Source organism: Rosa rugosa, chromosome 2 (genome assembly GCF_958449725.1).
Source record: "Rosa rugosa chromosome 2, drRosRugo1.1, whole genome shotgun sequence".
Lineage (NCBI taxonomy): Eukaryota > Viridiplantae > Streptophyta > Magnoliopsida > Rosales > Rosaceae > Rosa > Rosa rugosa.
In genome coordinates this window covers 51,527,013-51,552,049 of record NC_084821.1, presented here as the reverse complement: position 1 = coordinate 51,552,049, position 25,037 = coordinate 51,527,013, and the positions used below count along the sequence as shown (strand labels likewise).

Sequence of the window (25,037 nt, the reverse complement as noted above, 5' to 3'; positions counted from 1 at the left end):
ATGTCGGAGCGGCAAATTGGTATGTGATATTCTAATTGTGATATTATTGTATCAAGTGAAGCCAAGGTGGAGATTGTTGTTATTGGCTTGACTTGATAGGCAGACAAAAGTTGTCTCCCATGTGTGATAGCTACATGTGCTAGCTTAATAGCATAATTATAGGCATGTATATGTGCTTTTGAAGTGGGCAGCCGAAAGAGTTGAAAGCATGTGAACTAGATGCATGTGTTAGGATTAATTATACATATGCAGACAAGAGAATTATGGAACATGGCAGCCAAAAGTAGAGAGTGAGAAAAAGAAGTCAAAAAGAAACAAAAGTAGAATGAATATGTTTCTTGATAAGTGGCAGCCATTGGAACGGAAGGGAATCCTAGGATTAATTATATACATATAATTAATCATTGCACCTGGATAAAAAGAAGCAGAAGGGAAGACACAGAGAAAAACGTGAAACAGAGAGAAGCAGAAGGGAGAAACATAATTGATAGCCATCCTTGAATACTCTGTCTTTCCTCTCCTTTTGGAGACTTAGCAATTCCATAGTTGAAGCTTCTTAAGCTTAGTTGTTGGTGTTGCTATGTATTGTATATGAGAAGTAAGTATTATTCTTCTTCTCTATTTGAATCAAAGGAGAGTTAATAGGTTTGGGTGTATTGGGGATTTGGGTAGAGAGAGTTGTTCATAAACTCTTGTTGTATGTTTCTCCAAATTGATCATAGTGGAATATCTTGCCGGCTCCGAAAGTGGATGTAGCTCAATCATACCGATTGAGTGAACCACTATAAATCTTGGTGTTCTTTGTGGTTTGTCTATTAGTTGTTTTCTTTTGCTTTGTTTGTTACTGTTGAATTCATATCAATACATTGTTTGTTACGCTTCCGCACAACATTATAAACCGAGCCTTCTACATCAAAGGGAAGGGGGCAGAAAATACTACATAGAGGAGAGCATAAGAGAAAGACGCAGCAGAGGAGGAGACACACAGAGCAAGAAATACAGAGACTAAGAAAGAAAAGAAACAGAGAAGAAGGTCGGACACTTCAACTTTCGCTTCCAGAGAAAGAATGAAAAGAATTGCAGGTATACATCTGCCTTCCCTTCAATTAATCCTTCTGTGTCTCGTGGTCTTCCGAGACTCTAATAGGTTGTTCATGAACGACCAAAATTATTAGAGTCTTCCCAAAATGACGCTGCTGCTCTCAAACACTGAACGCATTGAAACAAAACGGTTATTCATGAACAGCCTCGTGTCAATGCTCAAAGCTCCCCCTGACGAATTGGAATCAGTTGTTCATGAACAGCTGAATTCTAATGCTAAAAGCTCCGGTCATGAAGTCCAAAGCTTTGAAGCTGACGACATGATATGGACAGCAAGCAATTCATGCGACATCTTCACCTGTGAATATGAGCTTCAATGCTCTTTTCTCTATTCAAAGGAAAAGAGACAGCACCTGGTTTGTTTCTAATTGCTCCAACAAGTATTGAACAGAGCCTCTTGGTTAATCACAACTTCAAAGGCATAAATTTTAAGCTCTATTTCTTGTGGCATGTGGCACCGACTTGAAAGGCCAAACGGTGGAGAACTTCCCTTTCTAATTAATGTGCAAAGCAAAGAAGCTCAGTGGGTTTGAAACAAAAACAATGAGAACAAAAAAATATGAAATTGTTGGCTGTGCTTTTTGTTAATCCATGCCTACACGCCAAAACAAAAGCTACACCTAACCATGAGGTTTGCATTAATTAAAGAAGTTTGCCTATTACATGAAAGTTGGGTGCAGCATGTCTCTTTTTGAAGCGGTGGTGCAATGCAAGATTACTGGTGCAAACAAACTAAACTAATGGAAAACAAGATGTTTCAGTAATTTCAATTTGAAGACCAGCATGGTGGAAAAGTCTTCGGCCATCCCGGTTTATTAGGCCTCCTCGAATATAATATATCCGGTTCAAAATAAATGATCAGACGCTTCACCAATATTGCATGTCCACTGAAAGTGACATGAGTCACTGGGCCTCCTACGAAAGAAACAGAAGCAAGCCCAGTCTACAGAGGTTCACTTCAAATCTTGAGCTCCGAATTGAAAACTCGACTCGTCAAAATGACAAGCAATGACTCGATCTGAAGCTCAACTCTTCGTAATGGGTGTCCAAATCACTTATTTACTTGAGCCCATTTACTTTGAAGCTCGAGCCCGGTTAATTTGTTCGTTGACAAGAGCAGAGGCAGCATATAGCCCATTTCCAAATCTCAAGGCCCACTGCAAACCTCAGTACATCGGGTCCGGATCAAATCAACAGACACTCTACAATCTGAATGTCTGCAAAAGAAATACATTTAATGGGTTCAAAATGCATACACCCGTCAAGCCCAAAAGTTGGTAAAAAACTAGAAATACCAATTCTTCTGAACTACAATGGTTTGATCCCTTTACAGGGTATGTAGGCAATCTAGCAACCGACTAGATGCAACCACAATTTCAAATCGAATCCCTGACTCCACCAATCAAATTCACACAGATCCAAACAAAATCCCTGACTCCACCAGTCAAATTCGGCCAGTCCTAAATTGAATCACTGACTCCAGTCAAATTCTTCCAACACCAGAAATACAAATTCATGTGAACTACAACGGTTTGATCCCTTTACAGGGTATGTAGGCAATCTAGCGACCCACTAGATGCAACCGCAAGTCCAAACAGAATCCCTGACTCCATTAGTCAAATTCATCCAATCCGAATCTCTGACCTCACCAGTTAAATTCATCCAATCCGAATCTCTGACCTCACCAGTCAAATTCATCCAAACACCAGAAAGGTCAAATCATTCCCAAAATGACACTATGCCAAAAAATGAATCAGACGACACATTTCCAACAACAGCGAAATTTTTAACTGTCGTCTGATTATATCAGACGACAGCAAGAATTATTCTGTTGTCTAAATTTTTGATTCAGTCAACAGTTATTACATTGCTGTTGTTCAATTGTCATTCAGACAATGGTTATATTTTGATGTTGTCTGAGTGAGTTATTTCAGACAACAGTTATTACATTGACTGTTGTGCAATTACTATTCAGACAATTGTGGTATTTTGATTTTGTCTGTTCAATCTAATTCAGACAATAGTTGTTTTTTGCTGCTTTATTATGTTGTATAACTCTCTTTCAGACAATGGCTACAGACAACAGTTATCTATTGATACTTTGCTATTGTGCAATTTGTATTTAGACAATGGTTGAGTTATGATGTTGTCTGACTGATTTTACTCAGACAACAGTTATTTAGTGCTACTTTATTATGTTGTGCAAGTCTCCTTTAGACAATGACTTCAGACAACAATTATTTTTTGTTGCTTTAATCTGTCGTGCAACTCTCCTTCGGACAATGGCTATTAATTTATGTTGTCTGAGTTTTCTCGGTTAAATTTATGCTGCCCTAGTTTTCTCACTTTGTGCTTCCCGCCCCTTTTTTGGGCCAAAACTTGAACTTCCCACTTCTTTCTTTTATCAAACAAAAAATTTCTTCATTCAATGTTCATTGCTCGGTTGATTAACTCATCTTTCTTTCTCTCTCAAATAGCTTCCTATTCCGACTGAGACTTAATCCAATCCTCTCCAATGGCCACCATCGATATCGCGAAACCCACCGGTGGCGCTCCATGTACTCCCTTTGCCACCACGGCTAAACCAGATCTACTGCTATTCAAAAGCAAGTGCTCGAATATGAAATTGGAGCAAAGCAAATTTGCTTTGCCTGAATGGATAATCTCTTTCCTTCTCAATTTGTATGGGTTTTCTAGGTAATGGGTCAAATCAAATTATGGTTTCTTTCTAATTTCGATTTTGGAGTGGTTTCTTTTGATTTTGGGGTTTCATCACTCCTTGTTGTAGATTTTGGGGTTTCTTTCGAATTTCATGTACTAGTTTGTAGTAGATTCAACTTCGATTTTTCTTTTTTTAACGAAAGGAATTCTATGAACTGCTTCCGAGTTTTACAGCTGCTGAGCATGAACGTCTTCACAGGCTCTTTACTTAGGTGGGTATATTTGATAAATAGCAACTGACAATAATTCAAGTCGTCCTCAGCCCCCAAGTCCATGAAGGTGAATGGCTCTCTCAATCTTTTGGCTCATACCCAGATCGTTTTCTTGGATTTAATTGTGTAAAGTTGAAGCCTTTGCCTTTTTTTGAGCCAATTTGATGTTTTCAATTGGTGGTGTTAATTGGATTTTCTTTTTTGGTACTTATTGTATCTGCCTTGATGTGGGTTACTTTTATGGAACTGCCTCTGAGTGGCTGGTTAAAAAATTGTCACTGATGTTGCTTTTGTTCGTAATCTCTTCATCTAAAAATCATATTGAGCCCGTGCTGACTCTATTAAGCTACAATATTGTTGTGAGCTTCATCACTTCCAGCATGAAAAAAACAAATAACAAAAGAAGAAGAGGACAAAAGGCTTGAGCTCGTTATAATTTTACTTACCTTTGTTTGTACCGCAATAGTTAGTGCAGTTGACAAACTGCGTTCTAGAAATGTCATTACTTCATATACTGTACTTTTTTTTTCTAACGAAAAGTAGTTCATTGTGTGAAGAATCTGAGCCCAGATTTGGAGTATGGGTTTGATTCTCTAAAAGTGATTGAAGGAAATAGAGATCCAAAAAATCATCAGGTATATATTAGATTTGCATTTTTAGTAATCAAATTTTAATTGGTAGCTATGTTGTTTGTGTGTTTGATATTCTGGGATTAAACTTGCTGGCCTCTATGTGGAACCGTGAATTTTCAATTGCCTTGCTTTTTTAAAGCAGGACTTGATGAATGTGTAACTATTTGGGGCGAAAAGTTTAAAGCTTTCTGTTTTGTTAGCTAAGAAATTGAGAGATAGTTTGAGGTTGAATGTTGAGCTTTTGAATTGGCAACAGAACTTTGTATGTATAGTAGTAAGAAGGTGGCTAATGAGTATAAAAAGTGATATTCTAATGAGTATAGATAATGAGGTGAAATGTTAAGACTTTGAATTAATAGTAGGACTCGATGAATGTGTAGTGCAGCAGGTATGTATATATTTGCAGCAAATAGTTTTATGCTTTCTGTGCATTCAATGACAAATTGGTTTACTTTGCTATGGTTCTGTGCGTTCATTTTGCTATGATTAGTGATTACAGGATTGCCTATATATAGGCCTTATGGCATATTGATTGGATAATAAAGATTTGAGCTTATCTTATAGTTCCTACTTGACTATTATTTCTGTCCTCTGTCTCTATTCTCCTATTCTTTCATTTTTTAAGCCTCTACTCTTATCTTCTTCTCTCTTTTCCATACCTTTTGCTCTCTCTCAGTTTCTCTCTATATCCTTAAAATTTGTTCTGGGAGCTATCTTGTCCTTACTTGGTTTCCAAATGGGGAATAGACAAAAGATTGTTGAGGTGTCTGATGTTGTAGCTTTACAATAGGTAAGGTTTAAGGTTAATTCATACCGCTGATTGATTACATCGTCCTCAATTATAGGTCCCTAAATTATTACTTATATATTGGATGCTATTTTATTTCAGGTTCATGGGCAGATTACAGATCTTTATGACTTTTAATCCAAAAGCTTTCACAGCTGATCAGTAGATTTGCTATTGCACCGCATGAGAGTTTGAAGCCATTACATGGCAAGTGGGAACTGAAGTATTGCGGAGATCATCTTTTCTTCATCTGTTTTGGTATCTTAGTATGTTTTTGGCCTTCTAGGTATAAATAGGGATGGCTAATGTGCATTGGACACATTTATGGACAAGTTTATGTTTTCAGCCTTTCGATATGTGAGCAGGGTTAGTATGTGTTAATGTTGGAATTAACATACTACTGATGGAATGAATTTATTTTGGAATAAATGGATGTGTTTCTAGATGTGTTATGATTCTCTCTCAGACAATTCAATTCCAACTAAAAACTATTGTCTTACAATTGAACATAAAAAAAATGGAATGCAAAAACTGTTGTATGAACCACCTAACTAGAATACTTTTCAAAAATATTCAATTGCCCAATTAGAAAACACACAACAACAAAATAGCACATTCTGTTGTATGAAATATAAACAGACAATGATTTTCTTAATTTTCTGTTGTCTTGCTTAAATAAACTCAACATAATTAAGTTAAATTCTGACGTAGGAGATTGATAGAGACAACAGTTTCTGTAGAAGGCTTGTTGTCTGACTTCTCTTTACAAGTTGCTTTTCTTTAGGCTGCTGTTGACATACTTTGCTTTGGACAACAGATTTGGCATCTCCTTATGTTGTTCTTTCTGGTGTTCAGACAACATACTAATACATGTCTGCTCTTGTACAAAAGCAAATCAGACGACAGTTTCGCGATGTCGTCTGATACCTGCATCAGACGGCAGGAGTATTAACAACAACAATTTTCACTATCAGACGACAGTGAAAAACTGTCGTCTGATTCGTTTTTTGGCATAGTGTGACCTCAGACACAAATCGAATCCCTGGTTCACTCACACCAAATTCGTCTAAACACTATTCCTATTCCAAAAGCAATACATTCCAATGGGTCATTAACCCTTTGGAATTCTTGAACTACGAGTGGCTTGATCCCTCTCCAAGCTTACGTAGGCAACCCATTCAAATCCGGGTGCAGCCGCAAAAACAAACAAACACACATCCACAATTGGTTTCTTCATAAATAGAATCAAAGGGTGTTTCCTTGTAACAAGGGATTGTAATTAAGAGACACATTCTGTCTTGAATGGGTCGAACCCGAAATAATTAAAACTCTATTCACTAAATGAATACGAGTGAAATTATGTTGGGTGACATTTACGCTCACTGTGTGCATTTTTTACTCAACATGTACATTTGATACTTCAAATAAAAATGATTGAAATAGTAACAAAGTGTTACTGGATTAATTTAGCGCACTCTGCACTTAATGATGAAATTAGTTTCCGTCGTTTGGAAGAACCGAAAAAGGTCCTCTATGACCCAAATCACCCAATGTATGTTCTTGGAGCTTTTTTCTCTTTTAAATTATATTCAACTTTTGATTGAGAAATAATAATAAGGGAAAACATCACAAATGGTGTATGAACTTTAGGCCATTCTACACTTTGGTGTACCAACTTTCATAACTATCAGAATGGTGTATCAAGTTTGCTCCAATATTTCATTTTGGTGTACGCCGTTAACTTTTCCGTTAAATATCCCCTAGAACAGTTAAAAAAAAAAAAAAAAAAAAAACTTTTCCGTTAACTTTTGCATGCAAAAATTTAACGGTGTTAACCTGATATACCAAAATGATGTTGAAATGCAAAGTTCATACACCAATCTGATAGTTTTCAAAGTTCATACACCAAAGTGTAGAATTATCCATACTTCATACACTGTTTGTGAAAATATCCCTAATAATAAAGTAGTAAAACCCACACACACTAAATTGAAATTTTTAGCCCACTAGCTCTATAGGGCGCTCATCTTATTCTTGGAAAACATTGAAGTTCTCCCCGTTTGATATTTCTGACTTGGTGACAGCTCGATCTTGAAGTTTGTTGGCTTTTGCTGCAGTATATCGATCACCAATTAAAGAAAACAAAATGTGGGAAAACAAATCGGTAACAGCTAGCTGTAGTTCACCAAAAACCAATAAGTCTCCGTAAATATATCTATGTGTGTGTGTGTTTGTGAACAATCCATCTATCGTTATAAAATTTAATCTACATATAGCACTGCAGATCGAGAACCCAAATTAACACCAGACCAAAGGCCCTAGACCTCACTGTTTGATCCTGTATTTTGTTAAATCAATTTGACAAAGTGCGTTTAATGTGTTCGAGAACCTCATCGATCAGAACTATGGCTAATTCAAAGCAATATCTTCATCTAATTATCTTGGCTTTATTAGCCGTTGTGGGTTTAGGGTTTAGCGAAAGGCATATATGCATCGAAAAATTGGTTCCTTGTCAACCATATTTCAAGAAACCGGAGAAGGGAGCTATCAATGAAGAAGATGCTATCAGAGTCGTGAGACGATAAGAATTGCGTTTGTGGCATGTTCAACAATTCGTTAGTGTTGAAGAACCTTAACACAACCCAGGATGAGGCCTTGAAGCTTCCAAAGGCTTGTGGCGCAAATGCTGATAGTTCAGCATGCAACAATAAGGGTACTACACATTCACCAACAAAATCCAATGCAGCCTCTCGTTTCGGCAAGTCTGGTTTTGCAGCCTTTTTCATTGCTATAATCTTTTCATCAGCACTAGTATTTTAAACATGTGATTTGATGTTTCTTTGTTCCTAGCTAGGAGTAATCAAGCTCTGCTATTGTTTGTAATTTCTTTTTTCTTCATTAATGAAAATGGGACTACCAAGTTTTCAGCCCTTCCTTTGGAATTATCGACATTTTTATTCACATTTATTGACCAATACTAAAATATTGACAGAGAATTTAGCTAGAGCACTCGTATTGGTTTTTTTTTTTAATTCATAAAAAGCCTTGATCATGCTTAGACGTAGTATAAAGGAGATGTAAAGTGCAAGGTCTGGACATATTGAGATTCTGAAGAGATCATAAACCCTAAACGTATTTGTCAAAATAGTACCATACTAAAACAAATGCAATAAACAACACCACAATTTGGAAATGAAACTCAACATATACCAGCATTTTCTAATCAGTTCTAAAAAAAACATAATACACTGCGTAATAGAATACCAGCAACTAGTGCTCTTCCAAGTTAAAAGCTCTTCAGAGTTCATGCTAATTGTTTTTTGGTGCAATCTGCCAAAAGTTGAGCTCTTCAAGAACTTAATCTATCATCTTTTTCTTCTTAGAAGTAATGTCTCTGCCGGATAGTGTTCAGCTCTTCAATGTTCATACAAGTATAGTTTGATTAGGATTGAGAGGAAAACAGGAGACAACCTTTAGAGTAGAATCAGAATCATCAGCAGAGCAATTTAAAAGAAAGGCTCCTCTTGTAACCATCCAGCCATCAGGAGAGCAAGATACTCTGTAGCCTTCATTAGTCAACTGACCCACAGAAATCAAATTTCGCTTCAAACCCGGTATGTGTCTCACATCAGGTAAGATCCAGATATCACCATTGGGCAATTTGATACGAACATCACCCTTACCCACAACATCCAATGACTCATTAAAAGCTGTGTAGACCTTGCCAAAATTCCCACTAGTATACGTTTGCATAATCTCTTGATGTGGTGAACAATGAAGGGCTGCTCCAGGAGTCAAGATCCATGACTCCAATGGACTATCAATTGCATTCACTGCCTCAACAACATTGTTCAAAGCTCCACAGTCCTTCTGCCTGTGTCCAGGCTTCCCACAATGCCAGCAACAAGACTTGTTTCGACCTCGAGATTTAGCCCTTGCTTGGAAAGCAGATTCTGAATGCTCTGTGACTTGGTTCCTCCTTCTAATTTCTTCTCTTAAAAGGGTATCACAGACATCGCTGTAAACCAGCTTCGTATTTCCTGAAGAAGAGCAAATACTTGTCACGGTTGCATCCCAGCGATCCGGCAGAGAAGATAACAGACACAAAGCCTTAATGTCTTCATCAAAGTCGATTTCTAGCAACCTCAACTTCTCAACAAGTTCATTGACATTGCTCAAATGCTGATTCACAGAGCCACATTGTTCGTCCATCTTTAGATTGAACAGGCGTTTCATCAAGTTTAACTTGTGCACAGCAAGTGGCTTCTCATAAATCTTCGACAGAGTGTTCATGATTCCAACGGCTGTTGTCTTTGATTTGACTTTGTCTTTAACGCTTCTGGCAAGTGTTCGTCGAATAGCAAGTACAGCTTGCATGTCAAGCTTGTCCCAATCAAACTGACTCATGTCTTGAGGTTTGTCCTCCTCCAAAGGTTTATCAAGACTCCTCAGACGCAAGTAGCTCATCATCTGCGTCCTCCAAAGATCGAAATTTGTGCCATCAAACTTGTCAACCATATCCTCTGCACTCATAGCTCCCACGCAGACCAAGAAGCTTCAAATTGAAAATGAAAAGATCACGAAGTTTATGCACAGAACATATGTTGTCTCCATATACTGACTATAACAAATTATCAAGATCAACTTTTTGAAGAAAAAGATGCCCAAAAGTTGGAACTAAAACCCCCAACAACCTTGATCAACCATTCTACACCCACTACCCAATAAACAATTAGCAAAATACAAGGACCCAGAATCTAGCATTGGCCTAATTTATACATTCTTGCAGACTTGGCTAATTATGTGCATTGGAATTTCAAATTGCATACATACCAAAACCAGTGAAGTCCTCACTAAATCAAACACATTTCAAATTAGGGTTGACTAGAGGCCTTCTTACACAGACAAATCCAAACTGTTGAAATTAATGGACAACACTGAAAAAAAAAAAAATCATCTCCAAAGAAATTGAATAAGTAAAAAAAAAACATATAATCAAGCCATTCAAGTAAAGCACCCCTTCACAGAAATTGATATGCATTCGATCAAATGTTGCCTTAATTCACTTAAAACGAAACAAACAATGGCCTGAGACTCACTTTGGAGGGAGAAACGGTGGGAATTTGGCCGCAGGTCGACGAGGGACACGATACTTCGCCGGCAACACTAAAGCGTTCAACAATGGGTTGCTGCGTAGAGGGAGAGATGGCTCTTATGTAGTAGGGCTTTTGATTTGTGAGAAATTCTATTTTGACCTCTCAATTTTCTAATTTATTATTCTCTACCTCTTTTCAGAGATTTAATAGCTAAATTCATTTCCTTCGCAAAAAAAAAAAAAAAAAAAAAGCTAAATTCACTTTTAACATTTTTATTAAATTAACGTTTAGCACTTCTTATCGTCATTGTCATTCTCTAGAAAAACTATTGTCATAAGCTAGTGATCCCGAAAAACTATTAACTTGCTTTAAGACAAACCCGATCCAGTAAAATCCCCACAATTTAACCATTTTTTGATGGTGGACTAGCACTGTTGTGTTTCTCTCGTCGACGCTAGTTTACTAATGCCCATGGGTCATCCATCTGATTAACGATAGATATGTTATCAATCTCAAAATTAAATCTTATGACTCTTCGACGATTTTTCATCATTTTTTTTCGGCGACTCTAGCTAACTCCAACATCAATCCAAGTATGAATACTGATCATCTCGTCATGATCTACATCATCAATAGCTTGATTTTCATTTTTAATTCATAATGGAGATCGAAGATGATTTCTCTCTATCCGTTTGTTGTCTGTTGTCCTCTTTAATTTTAGGTATTGTCTAAATGATCTTATGAGAAATATATAATAACATATCATGGCTTTGAAGATAACAACATCACCAAAACATACAAATGATACAATCCAATACTTCAAATACCTCCCACAATCTTTAGAGTACTGTGCAAGTAAGAGAGTTTAGACACACAAAATATGGACCTAATTAAGGGGGGTATATAGTTAACACTTCAAAGTCTAAGATTATCCATGATTTTCTCAGTGGCGGAACTAGGATTTAAACACTGGGGGGTTCGAGAACAAGAGACAAAAATTACAAAAAAAAAAAAAAAAAAAAAAAAAAAAAACTACTCCAAAAATAAATAAAAAAGTATATACAATATAATTTATAAGTAAACTATAAATTCAAAACAAAACTATATTTTGATAAAAAAAAAAAAAAAAAACTACATATAACTCTCGTTTCAAAATTGAAAAGCCAACTCTAAGAACGAAAAAAAGGCAACTAAATTTTTAATTAATATGTCATTGATTTGTATATAGGTATTGATGATCATGTGGTTTGGGGGGGGGGGGGGGGGGGGGGGGGGGTCCACTACATGAAGAGAAGGTTTTTCCCTTAGGTTGACGAGCAGAATGAAAATGGTGATGAAAAATGTGTTTGTTTGATTCACCAATTTACTTAAGCATGGAACAAGTAATTAATGACTCTCTATAAAGCTCATGGTTTTTTTGATGTAATTGAAAAACTTCTTTGACACACAAAATTGAAAAAGCGTACAGAATGAATGGTTTTTCTGCCTATATATATTGTCTAGACCCCCCCCCCCCCCCCCAAAACCTTGGAGAGTTAAGACTCCAAAATCCTAATTGACTCCTAAATGGAAATGATATTTCCTAGAAGAAAATCCAATAAACAAGACCTGATTTTATTCCTATAGAAAAAGATCGACTAATTTTTCAAACTCAATCAGATAAGATATGCTTACAAGACTCAACAATTAATTGTCTTCACTGAAAAGATATCCTCGTTGCAGATAAGCGACAATTAAGCAAGACACAAACTGACTCCGCTGGGATTGCAACACCGTTTTCAATCCCAGTATGCATTTATACACAAGAGGTTATGAAATGCAATGCATTTACCTGTGAAGTAACCGGGAGAGTATGTTGGGGCATTGATCTTCCTTTTCATTCGACTAGGTCTTCACTCCAACGATTGACGCACTTCTAGCTTAGACCTAAGACTTTAGGTTTTGTATTAGGAATTTAGGAATGCCAATATGCAATAACCTATACTAAAATATTGCGTACAATCGATTTGGAAGATCCAAAACCAAAATTAGTGGTACTTGCTTCGTTCAAAACCAGAAGGAAAGGAAAACAACTCCAAAAAAGATAGAGGAGAAAACCTAGCTAGCATTGAGAGAGTTATGCTCCGTCCGACGGTGTGCCCTCACGGTGTCATCGTTGGATGGGCCCGAGAGGACCGAGTGTCCGATGGAGAGTGACCCAGTCGGAGTGAAGGTTGCCGGGGGGGGGTGCGATGATGTTGTCTTGACCGATCGGAGGGTCTGATGTGAAAGGATGGCGACAATTACAAGCTGGGGCGGTGTTGCCTTACCTGAGAGCGAAGCGCAGACGGTCAGGGCCGGGCCAGCCCGGGTTGGTGTCGCGAGATCGACGGTCACTTGGTGGTGACCACGGTGTGGCGACAGCACTGGGATCGATGGTGAGATCGGATCAGTTGGATCCAATCTGTTGTATGCGATTTGTGCTCGATCTTGGGTGTAGCGATTCCTCTAGTCGGCATAAGGGGGAACATGGATGGACTTTGATCGCTTAGTGTCAAGTTGGTGGCAGTGGCCCGGTGATTGGAGGGCAAGGGTGCCGGCGAGATGGTGGGGTCGTGCTTCCTGCAGCTGTTCTCTTTGGTCTGGGCTTGGTAGTATTTGGGACTGGGCTTCTACTCTGGGCCCATATTATTTTTCTTATTTGATTTATTGTTTTTTACTTTTAGAAAAATGTGGCTTTATGCCGGCAATAAGTCCCTATCATATTTTGGTAGGGCGACGTGGGCTCTGTCCCAGATTGTACACTCAGTGTGTCTTGTCTGGCTTAAATGATGAAACTTCTTCTTCTTTGTAAGCTCAGGAATCGAGTTTGATCGCCCTAAAATAAAGAGATTTTTATATTGAGGTCAAAACTTATCTAAATCTATACTATTATTAAGAGAACCCACTTTGTCAGTCAAAGTAGGTGTGAAATAACGTAAATATCCTTAAACTATAGTTTAATTTAAAATAGTCTTTAATATATGAGGAATATTATGGTAAATAACAAAATATAAATGAAAATAAAAATTCAGAAAAAGTAGGAAATGAAAATAAAAACCAAGTGGAAACAGTAGTCAAGACTCAATCAAGTGGAAACTTCATCAAAAATTTAAAGGATGCAACTGTGATGAAATGATGTAAAACTAGAAACTAACAGGGGGCGCAATAAAAATCAGATTTACTAATAGTGGTGAAATATAATTCACAGCAAAATTGGTGGGAAGCTTTGCAATTTTGAACAATCATTTTCCTATTTTGGGTTACCCTATAAAAACAGAGCCTCTTATTCCATAGGGATTTCAGACCAAAAATATTTCCATAGAGAGGGTTTAAGGCAACGACGCTCATTCAGTCTCAGTCTCAGTCTCAGTCTCCGACTTTGTAGCGATGTGGGACGATTGCTATGAAGGTAAGTCTCTCTTGACCCCTGCATCCGCCTCTAAACTCTGTTTGTCCATAACTGATGTGGTCACAAATTGGCTAAAGTCTTTCCCTGAAGAAATCATACCCAGCATTCTAATCAGACTACCCATCAAATCCCTCATCAGATTCACCTCTGTCTGCAAGTCTTGGAGGTCCACTATCAAAGACCCAAGCTTTATCCGCACCCACCTCGCCCACACTCTCAATTTCAATGACCAAAATGCCACTCACCTCCTTCTCCTCCACACTGTTTTCAGTCAAGGCGTTTCCTACCCTCTCGGAGTTCGTCACATCGTAGGGTTTAAACAAGACCCTTACTCCTTGCATTATGATAACAATGATGTCAGTCAGTGCTGCAAGGTTGAATTTCCAATTGGTCTTAAGGAAGAAATGATCAATCCGTGTTTTCGTGTTGTGGGTACTTGTGATGGGCTCGTTCTCCTTGCTGATGATTTGGGGCTTTATGCTTACAACTTTGTTATGTGGAACCCTTGTGTAAGAAAGTATGTGATCCTTCCTGAGCCCAGTGTTAGGTTTTCGACACACGGAGGGTATGAGGCTTCCCTTGGTCTCGGTTATGATGTTATTGGGAATGACTATAAGGTTGTGAGACTTACCACCCTTTTGGAGCAACAGGGCATGTTTGATACATGTCCAACTTTAGCTCAGGTTTATTCACTAGCCAAGGGATCTTGGGGCCGGCTTCGTTCTGATCTTCCTCCATGTGGAATGCTTCCTGACTTGGGCCAGGCTTTTGTTAATGGGGCACTTCACTGGCTGGCTATTCGTTGGGAAGGTGATGATGTTATCTTTTTTGTTTTGGCATTTGATGTGGGCAGTGAGTCATTTCGGGAGATAATGTTGCCCAAGACGTTCAAAATGGAGGAGTCATTGGAGTTGAGGTTGTCTCTTTCCGGAGATAGAAAATCCATTGGTCTGTTCGTGAGGTTTCAGGATGAGTCTGATTGTTTTCTTGATATATGGGTGATGAAGGAGTATTGCATTGACAAGTCATGGACCAAATTGGTAATTCTCTGCCCACAAGGTCCGCAAAGAAGTTTACCCAATGCATTGTGTTTTAGGAGGAATGGTGAAGTGGTGTTGGTACTTGAAGATAGCTGTGAATTGGTTTCACTTGAACTTGTGAGCAAACAGTTTAAAGCTCTTGGGATATCTGGAGGTCAGGTTTGCTCTGTCGACTTGTATGAAGAGAGCCTTGTCTTGCTCGATAAGAAAGATGCAATTTCTTATTGAGGCAATGAATAAGTAAGGTGATTATTAATTCATAGAACTTACTTTTTCTGATTATGTTATCTTCTAGTTATAATGCATATGCTCCTAATTTTATATGACCTATGACCATTGAATATTAGCTCAGCCACAAAGTTTCATATTATGTATGCTGATTGCTTTAGTACCTTTGCCATAAGTTGTTCTGTCCACATCTTTCTGGTGTTTTGTGGTGAACTTGCTATTAATATTGTTTTAAGCATTTTCCTGTCTTAGCTGATTGTCTTTCTTGTTCTGTTATTTCACAACACAAATTATTAACTAAGTTTAATAGGAATCTAGGAAACCTAGCCTACTCCAAAAACAAGAAGTTTAGAACAAAATACTATACTATATATTTGGAAAACAAGACGTAAAAGAGGAATTAGTCATATCATGGTTACACTGCTCCTATTATCAGTGCTTGCAGCTTTGTTTTTTATATAGCATCAGCTTGGTGCCTTGGTATTACCTTAGACAACAGTGGTCTCCATGCAACTGTGATGCTACTGCATTGTACTTGATAGAACATGTTTTTATTTTCTGTTGTAATAGAAGTGTAGAACTGTAAAACAGTTAATGCATGGATGCTTTTTGCAATATAGCTTTGATTTAAGGGATAGTTCATATTCCAAAAGCCTTCTATGCAAAGCATGGATAGGAATATACTCGCACTCTAGAGAAGTAACAGAAAACTACAATACTTTTCACTGACTAACATATTGGCCTTTTTTTGTTTTCATTTGTTTAACTACATCCTCTGCTCGCTCTTACTGCTAGTTTTTGACACTGCAACAGTGCTGCAAAGTTTTATTAATTTTCTATATGCTGATTTAGTTTCTTAACCAAAGTGCTGTAAACTCAGGATGAGAGTGCTGTAAACTCAGGATGAGAGATTGGCGGTATGTACTGTGAGAATGAATTGGTGGTGGATGATTTCCCAACCAAGTTAACTGACCATATTATCTGGTTAATTGATTACATAGTGTGGCAGTTTTTGATGGCTACTTGTTACTTTTAATATTAATATGGGCACAAAGCATGCTCTTTTATTTTCTATTTGAATAGGCACCATTGTAAGGTAAGCTGATGAAATGTGGGATACTGAAATTAAGACATAGTAATGGCTATAAATATAACTCTAAATTTTATTTGTTTATCAATGTTAGACTGTATCTCCATGGTTTTTTCTTTTTCTTTTTCGGGTTGAATTACCTCCATTTTACATTACTGCCTTGGAAATCTTGAGCTAGTTATCATCCTACATCTCTGTCATCAACTGTGAATCGCATGTGTTCCCTTCACTTCACTCTCCTATGCTGTGTTAATACAAATATGTGGAAAAACCTTTGGAGAATGATCTACTACCACTTCCAGTGCCAGCATCTAGCATCCCTTTTGGGACTTCATATATATACTATAGCTTGCTAAAGCATAATTTTAACATCATTTATTCAACTGTGTGCAGGTCAGAAATAGGGGCAAATGACTTTCAAGACTGTTTACTGTAGCTGTGAAATGCGATAACTTGCTGTATGGATTTTGTTATGTCAGTCGCTCCATCTACCAACTGAACTTTTGAACTCCATCCATGTATCTATCTAGTATATATCTAATATGGAAAAGTAATCCTAACTAGGATTCACTTTTAATGTGGATCTTCTATCAGACCTTATCATTAGTAATCTCGTTTTAATTTCAAAGAGATATGGGGAGTAAATGACTGTATTGGTATACTGATGTGATAATTGAAGAATATATCAATATGCTGGTGAAATAGATTACCCTCTATCTTAGTCATTTACACGATCTCTTGTGTGCTTGCAAGGTACAGTTTCTTAACTACATCCAAATGTTGTTCCTTCGGAATATGGAGAATTGGCCAAAATTTTGTCTTTGCTACTTCTGAAATCTTTCATTGTGTCTTTGCTTTACCATATTCAATTGAAAGGGGTTTTTTTAACATTGAGAACATGTCAACTTGTGGAACATGATTCGGCTTTTGAGTAATCAGCAATGAGACTCGTAATGAAATTTATACTGGGGGGAATGTGACATATACAAGTACAAAAATATTGATATATGGTTCATGATTATTTTGTCCATGGCTCACTCCAACTTATCACTCCAACAAAAATATTGATATGTTTCATGAGTATTCCAAAGTTAACTCTTCTGGTGATAATGGTTCTATGGTAGGGGTTCAGCAAGTGAAACATTGGTTCCCTCCAGAAAGTACTTTTTTTCGAAATTGAATGTGGATGGTTCATTCATCAGCTCAGCAAATTATGGTGGTGTAGGAGGAGTGGTCCGTAACCATAAGGGATACTTTATTGCAGGCTTCTCTCTCCGAAAACAGTTCATCACCTCTGCTTTACATATTGAGCTGTTGGCATTAAAATCTGGAGTGGAATTTCTCCAAGCTTTGGATGTAACGAGGACAATAATCCATAGTGATTGTCTGGTAGCTACTCAAGCTATTAACTCAGCAGAGGAAGATTGCTCTTCTTTGGGTAGTATTGTTGAAGATACTAAGTCACTCTCCTCAGATCTATTTGTCGCATGCACCTAGAACTTCCAATAGAGTAGCTCATCGATTGGCTAGCCATAGTTTTGATTTAGTTGTTCAATCTGAATGGTTTACTCAGGCTCCAGACTTCATTCTGGATGCCTTTTTGTACGATTCTAATCGTATTTGATCAATAAATTATCTTCTTTGTTCAAAAACTTATCTCTAGGGGGAAAATTTATATTATTCATTTTACGATTCATACTCTATATTTCATTTTTTATTAATTTATAATTTGTCTTCGGTAAATTAAATTATTTTTTTATAAGAATTTCAACCAAAAAAGAAAAGCTAGAGTGGATTATAAATTTGAGAGTGTGGATTTCATTCTCTATTTTTTATACTCGGGCTATAACTGGGGGTTTTGGCCCTCACACTCATATTATTTGTTGAACTTACAATGAGGGGACTTAATGCCTTAACCCGATGAAATTTGCATGAATTGATTCTCTTAGAGATTGATGAAAAAGAAAAAAAAAAGGTTTAATAAAAATCTAAAATGCAAAGTACCCAAAATCTGAAGTTCTGAGCAGGCATCATTCAAGTCACCAAGTTCCATGGTATTTAGCTACTCATCATTCATTAGCCCCTCCAAGTCACTCATCAAGTAGTCTCCATTAAGCAGTACCGTAGTATGACTGGTATCTAAGCTTTGTTTGGGCCTTTGGGGCCATATTGGTGATTGGAAGGCAATTCCTATAGGACATAGATTAAGGAATAAAGTTTCTTTTTTTTTAAAAGAAAAATTTTTATGAACATCCACGGTAAACTGTCGGATGGTAAGACTTCGGGTAGCTCTCTCGGGTGGGTATGTGCTTACGCAATAGAAGTTTGGTGTTCACTTGTCACTAATATCGGTAGCTAGACACCCCAAAATCCGAGATGTATATACACGCTCTTATGTGTGACCTCTCTAATGAGCATCTCAACAGCTTTTCAAGGATGTCTGAAAAAAATAAACGAAATAGGTGAAATTATGGGGGCAAAATAAAAATTAGAATTACTATGGTGGTGAAATGTCCAAATTGATGGGTAACTTTTGCAATTTTGAATAATCATTTTCCTATTTGGCTTCATCATGGATAAATACAAGGCCCCCTATTTCCTAGGGTTTTTCGGACCAAAAGCATTTCCATAGAGGGTTTAAGGCAACGGCGCTCTCTCAGTCTCACTCCGTTTCTTAAGGCTCACTCTCCGTCTCAGTTTCACGATGTGGGACGATTGTTATGAAGGTAAGTCTCTGTTGAGCCCTGAATCCACCTCTAAGCTTTGTTTGTCCATCACTCATGTCTTCCAAAATTGGCTCAAATCTCTCCCTGAAGAAATCATACCCACCATCCTGATCAGACTACCCATCAAATCCTTGATCAGATTCACCTCTGTCTGCAAGTCTTGGATGTCCACCATTAAAGACCCAAGCTTTATCCGCACCCACCTCACCCACACTCTCACTCTCAATGACCAAAATGCCACCCACCTCATTCTCCTCCACAATTATGGGTTCGAAGAAGACTCCTACTCTTTGCACTATGATAACAATGAAGTCAGTCAGTACTGCAACATTGAATTTCCAATTGGTCTCAAGAACAGAATGAAGAATTCGTGTTTTCGTGTTGTGGGTACTTGTGATGGGCTCGTTTTGCTTGCTGATGATCTAGGGAATGAAGCTTACAACTTTGTTATATGGAACCCTAGTATAAGAAAGTATGTGATCCTTCCTAAGCCCAGTGTTAGGTTTTCGACACACGGTGACTATGAGGCTAACATTGGTCTGGGTTATGATGCTATTGGTAATGATTATAAGCTTGTGAGGGTGACATCTCTTGTGGATCAACCTGATCACTACCCAAGGACTTTAGTTCAGTATTATTCACTAGCCACAGGCTCTTGGGGCATGCTTCGTCTTCTCCCTCCATGTTTAGTGAATAGCTCCCGGGTCCATGTTTTAGTCAATGGGGCACTGCACTGGCTGGCTATCTGTTGGACGGATGATCATCAAATAAAGTATTTGGTTATGGCATTTGATGTGGGAGGTCAGTCATTTCGAGAGATAATGCTGCCTGAGAGCCTCCAACTGGATGAGTTATTGGAGTTCAGGTTGGGTGTTTCGGGAGATAGAAAATCCATTGGTCTGTTTGTGAGGTGCAAGAGTGAGACTAACTGTTTTCTTGATATATGGGTAATGAAGGAGTATTGCGTTGAGAAGTCGTGGACCAAATTGATGATTCTCACTCCACAAGGTCCAAAAAGAAGTTTACCCAAAGCATTGTGTTTTAGGAGGAGTGGGGAAGTGGTGTTGATACTTGAAGATGACCGTGAATTGGTTTCACTTGAGATTGTGAGCAAACAGTTTAAAAATCTTGGGATTTCTGCAGGTCAGGTTTGTTTTGTTGACTCGTATGAAGAGAGCCTACTCTTGCTTGACAGGAAGGATGCAATTTCTTATTGAGGGGAAAGAAGAGGTAAGGTGATAAGTTATATAACTGGCTTCGTGTTTAAATACATATGCAGCTAAGTTTATTTGACATGTGACTACTGAATTTTAGTGCAAAACAAAGTTTAGTATTCTGTATCCTGATTGATTTAGTAGTATCCTTGTCAAGTGTTTTTTCTTCTTCTTTGTATACAGTTGCTCTGTTCTTAGTTTTCTGGGTGTCTTGTTGTCAGCTTGCTTTCGTTGTTGTTTTATAGAATCTCCTGTCTTAGGTAGTTAGTTGATTGTATTTCTTGCTTGTGTTGTCTGAAAACAGAACTTCCTAACTAGTTTAATCGGAATGATGCAATCCTACTCCCATAACAAGCTCAGAGCTGAAAAAAAAAAATTTGGACAAGATGTTAAAGTTAATACATGGTTATGCTGCTCCTATTATCAGTCCCTGCAGTTTTGTGTTTTATGTAGCACCGCTTGGTAGTGCCTTACAGTGGACTGTGGTCTCTGTGGAGCTGGTGATACTACTTAAGTGTACTTGATATAACATGTTATTATTTGCTGTTCTGCTAGAAGTCTAGAACTATAAAAAGGCTCATGCAATGGATGCTTTAATCAATTTAGCTTTGCTTTATAGTACATTCCCATTTGGATAGACATCAGTATAACATAACCTGATGAAATGAGCACCAGACCATAGAGGAGAAGGTGATACTATGAAAACCCCCAGCATGAACTGAAAGTAGGACATGATAGTGGCATAAGTGTATAACTTATAGCCTAATTTCTGCAGTTTTAAATTCATTTTTAATATCTAGACTGTATGTACCTGTAGTGTTTTTTTTTTTCCTTTTCTTTCTTTCTTGGATCGAAGTATCTCCAAGTTATCTTACAGGCTTCATGCTTTGGAAATCTTGAGCAACTATTCATTCTACATCTGTCTGTGAACCGTAAACTGCACAAGTTACCTCCACTTCAATCTTTCATGCCTGTGTATGCAAGTGGACTGAAAGTAGTAAGAGGATGCTATCAGATGTATGTAAGAACCATTGAAACTTGAATGGTTGCATACTTGCATCTCATCATTATTGCACTCTCCTCTTTCTATATATGCATAATTATATGTATGTAGATAGTATGCTGCTGAAGTTAACATCATTCAATTCAACTATTTGCAGGTGGGATATAAGTTTAATGAGTTTCAAGTCTGCTCTCTGTAGCTGTGAAGTGCGATAAAACTGCCATTCTGAAGTCACTATCTACTTTCTTTTAATATCTGTTGCTTAGTTTATCCTGATGGTATTTGCCTGTAATGTGAAATTGATATCCTTACTTATGATGGATGTTAATTATATATTTTGTTATATTGCTATGAAGAACCGTTTTAGTGTGCTGCATATGTGCGTCGATGTTTATTTTTCATGTTATATATAGACGTTGCCATAGTTCATCAGGAGAAGCATATCTTTGAAGAAAGAATTCATTTTCCTCAAATCTATCTAATAATTTACATGTATGATCCCTATTGGGGATCATTGGAGGTGTGCCTAATTGTCGCTTTGAAATATTGAGCCAGTTCTGATACAGGTGATGGCAGCTGTTAAAGTTAATGTAGCAAACATTTTGCACCCATCCACTTCTAAAATTTGTAATTATACTAGAGCAAATGAAACGAAATACCCAACAATCTCTTCTGCTAAAGTGGTTTGGTTTTGATTTCACAGGGCAAGGAGTACCTTGTATATGCCAATGTTAAAGCCTTGATTCCAGAAGGAAATCCAAGTTTCGAACTCCAATTTGCTCAGATTTTAGATTTCTAAGAACAAATGACTTGAACAAACAGAGCGGTGCATTATTGAATGAATCTAATATTTATTTTTTGGGTTATATGTCGCACTAAAAGCTAAAAAAATAAGATTAAATAACATCGGCTTTAGAGGACCATCTTTATAGTCTTCACTCTGAGTATACCCTTTATTAGCCCATGCACATTAGAAAACTTTCTATCGATCGTACCGCAAAATTTAGCATCCTCTATATTGTTCTACATATGATTGGATGGTATAAAAATGGGGAATAGAAAGTTCTCCTAAGTGCCATAGAAGCTTTGTCATATTAAACTCACAACTGTGTCTCTTACTCAAAATAGTAACTCCACTTGTTGTGTACATGACATTTTCCAATTGTAATTCAATAGAATCCGAGAACAAGACTCTCATAAACTTATGATACTATAAATGAAAAGAGAAAAAAAAAATCATCCCACTTAAAAATGACGGAGATGTAATACAATAATTTTTCGTAATGAGGTTCCTTTGATCCTTTCAATATGAAAATTGGCGATAATGAAAGAAAATGGTGCTAAAATTACAAGGGGGTAAACTAAAAGTCAAAACTTACCTATGGCGGTAAAGCGTATTTCACCGCACAAATTGGGGGGAAGCTTTTCCCTTTGGCCTTTTGAACGAACTATTTCTCATCAATCCGTCACTTCACGCTAACCTTGAGTTCAGAGTTTCACACCAAAATCCCAATTTCAATTCCCCTTCTTCTCTCTAGGGTTTTCGCCGACTCCGACGCCTCCTTCTCACTCCATCGCCGCCGTCCATCTGCCGAGCACTCTCGCCGGAATCTTGCCAAGGTACATCCCTCTCAATCCCCGCCTCCGTCTTTATAGTTCGTTCCGCCATGAATGACCATAAACTTGCTGCAATTGAATTGAAATCTGAGGCAAGATTGGACTATTTCCCTCAAGAAATCATCTCCAATATCCTAATTAGATTACCTATTAAGTCTTTGATCAAATGCACCTCCGTCTGCAAGTCTTGGAAATCTTTGATCCAAAACCCTAGCTTTATTGATGCACATCTTAGCCACACAGTCAGTTGTAATAACCAGAATGGCACTCACCTCCTACTAGTCCACAGTGTTTGTAGTAAAAGATTTTGCAGCTTATTCGACAGAGATTTCGTTAGAGGTGAAAAGGAAGACCTTTACTCTTTGTACTATGATAACCATGGATTTGATGAGTACTGCAAGATTGAATTGCCTAGTGATCTTGAGGAAATTATGCTCAGTTCGTGTTTCCGTGTGGTCGGTACTTGTAATGGACTAGTATGCCTTGTGGATGAATTAGGGTGTCATGGTTACAACTTGATCATATGGAATCCTTGTATAAGAAAGTTTGTAAACCTTCCTGAACCTGCTGTGCTGCGAGGTGGTTGTGATGCCTCTGTTGGCTTTGGTTATGATGCCACAAGCAATGACTATAAGGTTGTGAGACTTGTCACGCTTTCGGATCAATATCAGAATTTCCATGAGTGGCCAACTCTATTTCAGGTTTATTCACTGGCCACAGGCTCGTGGAGCAGGCTTCGTTCTGATCTTCCTCCGTGTCAAATGTTTTCCTCCCCAGCCCAGGCTTTTGTAAATGGGGCACTTCACTGGTCTGCAATCCGCCAGAAAAATGATGCTTTCAACTATTTTGTTCTGGCTTTTGATGTGGGCAGTGAGTTGTTTCGAGAGATAATGTTTCCCAAGAGTCTGAAATGGGATCCGCCGTTGGCATTGCGAATATCTGTTTCTGGAGATGGGAAATCCATTGCTGTCTTCACTGATTGGCGCAAGAGTCATACCGATTATTTTCTTGATATATGGGTAATGAAAGAGTACTGCATGGAGAATTCGTGGACCAAATTGATGATTCTCAGTGCAGAAGTTCCACAAAGAAATTTACCCAAGACATTGTGTTTCAGGAAGATAGGTGAAGTTTTGGTGCTTGAAGACAGCTACGAACTAGTTTCACTTGACATTATGAGCAGAAAAGTTAAAACTCTTGGGGTTTATGGAGGTCAGTATTGCTCTGTTGACTCTTATGAAGAGAGCCTTGTATTACTTGACAGGAAATATGGTGTTTCTTACTGAGGGAAAAAAAACGGTTCGGCGATTGTGTATACCTTCTGTTTCCTATTGTTTTTAGTTTCTTGTCCAAATGTATATGCCGCTTATTTTGTATGACCTATGAACTTTGAATTTTATGACAGCAATAAAGTTTGATTTTCTGTATGTGCTTTAATACCTTTGCCGGTTATATTCAGGATGAATGAGCAAGCGTGATACTTTTCTTTGCTGTGCAAGTTTAGCAGTTGGTTCTGTACTTAGCTTCTGGTTGTTTTGTTGTCAAGTTAATGTTGGTAATGTTTCTCTCTTTCTCCTTTTTTCCCCCTCATTTTCTTGTCTTAAATTATTGCCTTTCCTGCTTGTGATGTCTCATAAGACAAGTTTCTTACCAAATTTTACTCAGCTTTGGTGTAAAGTTAATTTGGATTCATTCACTGATGATAGATGTTTGGAACACAAGGCTTTAAAAACAAAATAGTAATAAACAGAGTTATATTCCTCCTTGTATAAGTGCTTTTAGTTTTCTGCTTTATATAACATCAAGTTGGTGTGACCTTAAACAGGGGACCGTGCAACTCTTTCTGCTGGTGTACTAGTGTGGTTGTGTAACTGATATAACATGTTACAATTAGCTATTGTAATAGAATTATAAACCTGTTCACTACTTCATACAATTGATGCTAGTCATGCTACTTTCCAATTTAGATTTGATTTATAACAGTAGTTCATTTTTAACTTTAGATTTCTTTATGTGAAGAATGAAGAGGAAGTTGCATGCACAACCTGGAGAAAGTAATTGAAAAGTGTTCATTACTACTGATATCAACTATAATACTTTGCATTGACTGACATATTTTGGGTTTTTGTTTTTGTTTGTC

At 37.6% G+C, this 25,037-nt stretch overlaps 3 protein-coding genes and 1 long non-coding RNA gene across 5 annotated transcripts; all 4 read left to right on the top strand.

The window, feature by feature from the left end:
- Positions 1–5,287: 5,287 nt before the first annotated feature.
- On the top strand, positions 5,288–5,898 carry LOC133731564 (uncharacterized). The gene is made up of 2 exons (XR_009856717.1): positions 5,288–5,456; positions 5,556–5,898. It is a non-coding gene; the product is annotated as an uncharacterized LOC133731564 (long non-coding RNA).
- An 8,024-nt stretch (positions 5,899–13,922) lies between these two features.
- LOC133732963 (F-box protein CPR1-like) lies at positions 13,923–17,030 on the top strand. The gene is made up of 2 exons (XM_062160566.1): positions 13,923–15,264; positions 16,731–17,030. The coding sequence occupies exon 1, from the start codon at positions 13,958–13,960 to the stop codon at positions 15,245–15,247; it is 1,290 nt and encodes a 429-aa protein (XP_062016550.1). The 5' UTR covers positions 13,923–13,957; the 3' UTR covers positions 15,248–15,264; positions 16,731–17,030.
- A 1,924-nt stretch (positions 17,031–18,954) lies between these two features.
- Positions 18,955–21,784, top strand: LOC133732137 (F-box/kelch-repeat protein At3g23880-like). Of its 2 annotated transcripts, none has more exons than XR_009856956.1 (2): positions 18,955–21,298; positions 21,438–21,784. XR_009856956.1 is itself a non-coding variant. In XM_062159614.1 (2 exons), the coding sequence occupies exon 1, from the start codon at positions 19,042–19,044 to the stop codon at positions 20,278–20,280; it is 1,239 nt and encodes a 412-aa protein (XP_062015598.1). In that variant the 5' UTR covers positions 18,955–19,041; the 3' UTR covers positions 20,281–20,293; positions 21,438–21,752. The 2 variants fall into 2 exon arrangements, 1 of the variants encoding a protein (XP_062015598.1); XM_062159614.1 differs by having other exon boundaries at positions 18,955–20,293; positions 21,438–21,752.
- A 1,163-nt stretch (positions 21,785–22,947) lies between these two features.
- Positions 22,948–24,183, top strand: LOC133730951 (F-box protein CPR1-like). The gene has a single exon (XM_062158447.1). It carries the CDS (start codon positions 22,948–22,950, stop codon positions 24,181–24,183), a length of 1,236 nt encoding a protein of 411 aa, XP_062014431.1.
- The last annotated feature ends 854 nt before the right edge of the window (positions 24,184–25,037 follow it).

What these genes read in the sequence shown, in the direction of transcription:
- LOC133732137 (XM_062159614.1), top strand. Translation starts at nt 19,042, where the DNA reads ATGTGGGACGATTGTTATGAAGGTAAGTCTCTGTTGAGCCCTGAATCC.
- LOC133730951 (XM_062158447.1), top strand. Translation starts at nt 22,948, where the DNA reads ATGAATGACCATAAACTTGCTGCAATTGAATTGAAATCTGAGGCAAGA.
- LOC133732963 (XM_062160566.1), top strand. Translation starts at nt 13,958, where the DNA reads ATGTGGGACGATTGCTATGAAGGTAAGTCTCTCTTGACCCCTGCATCC.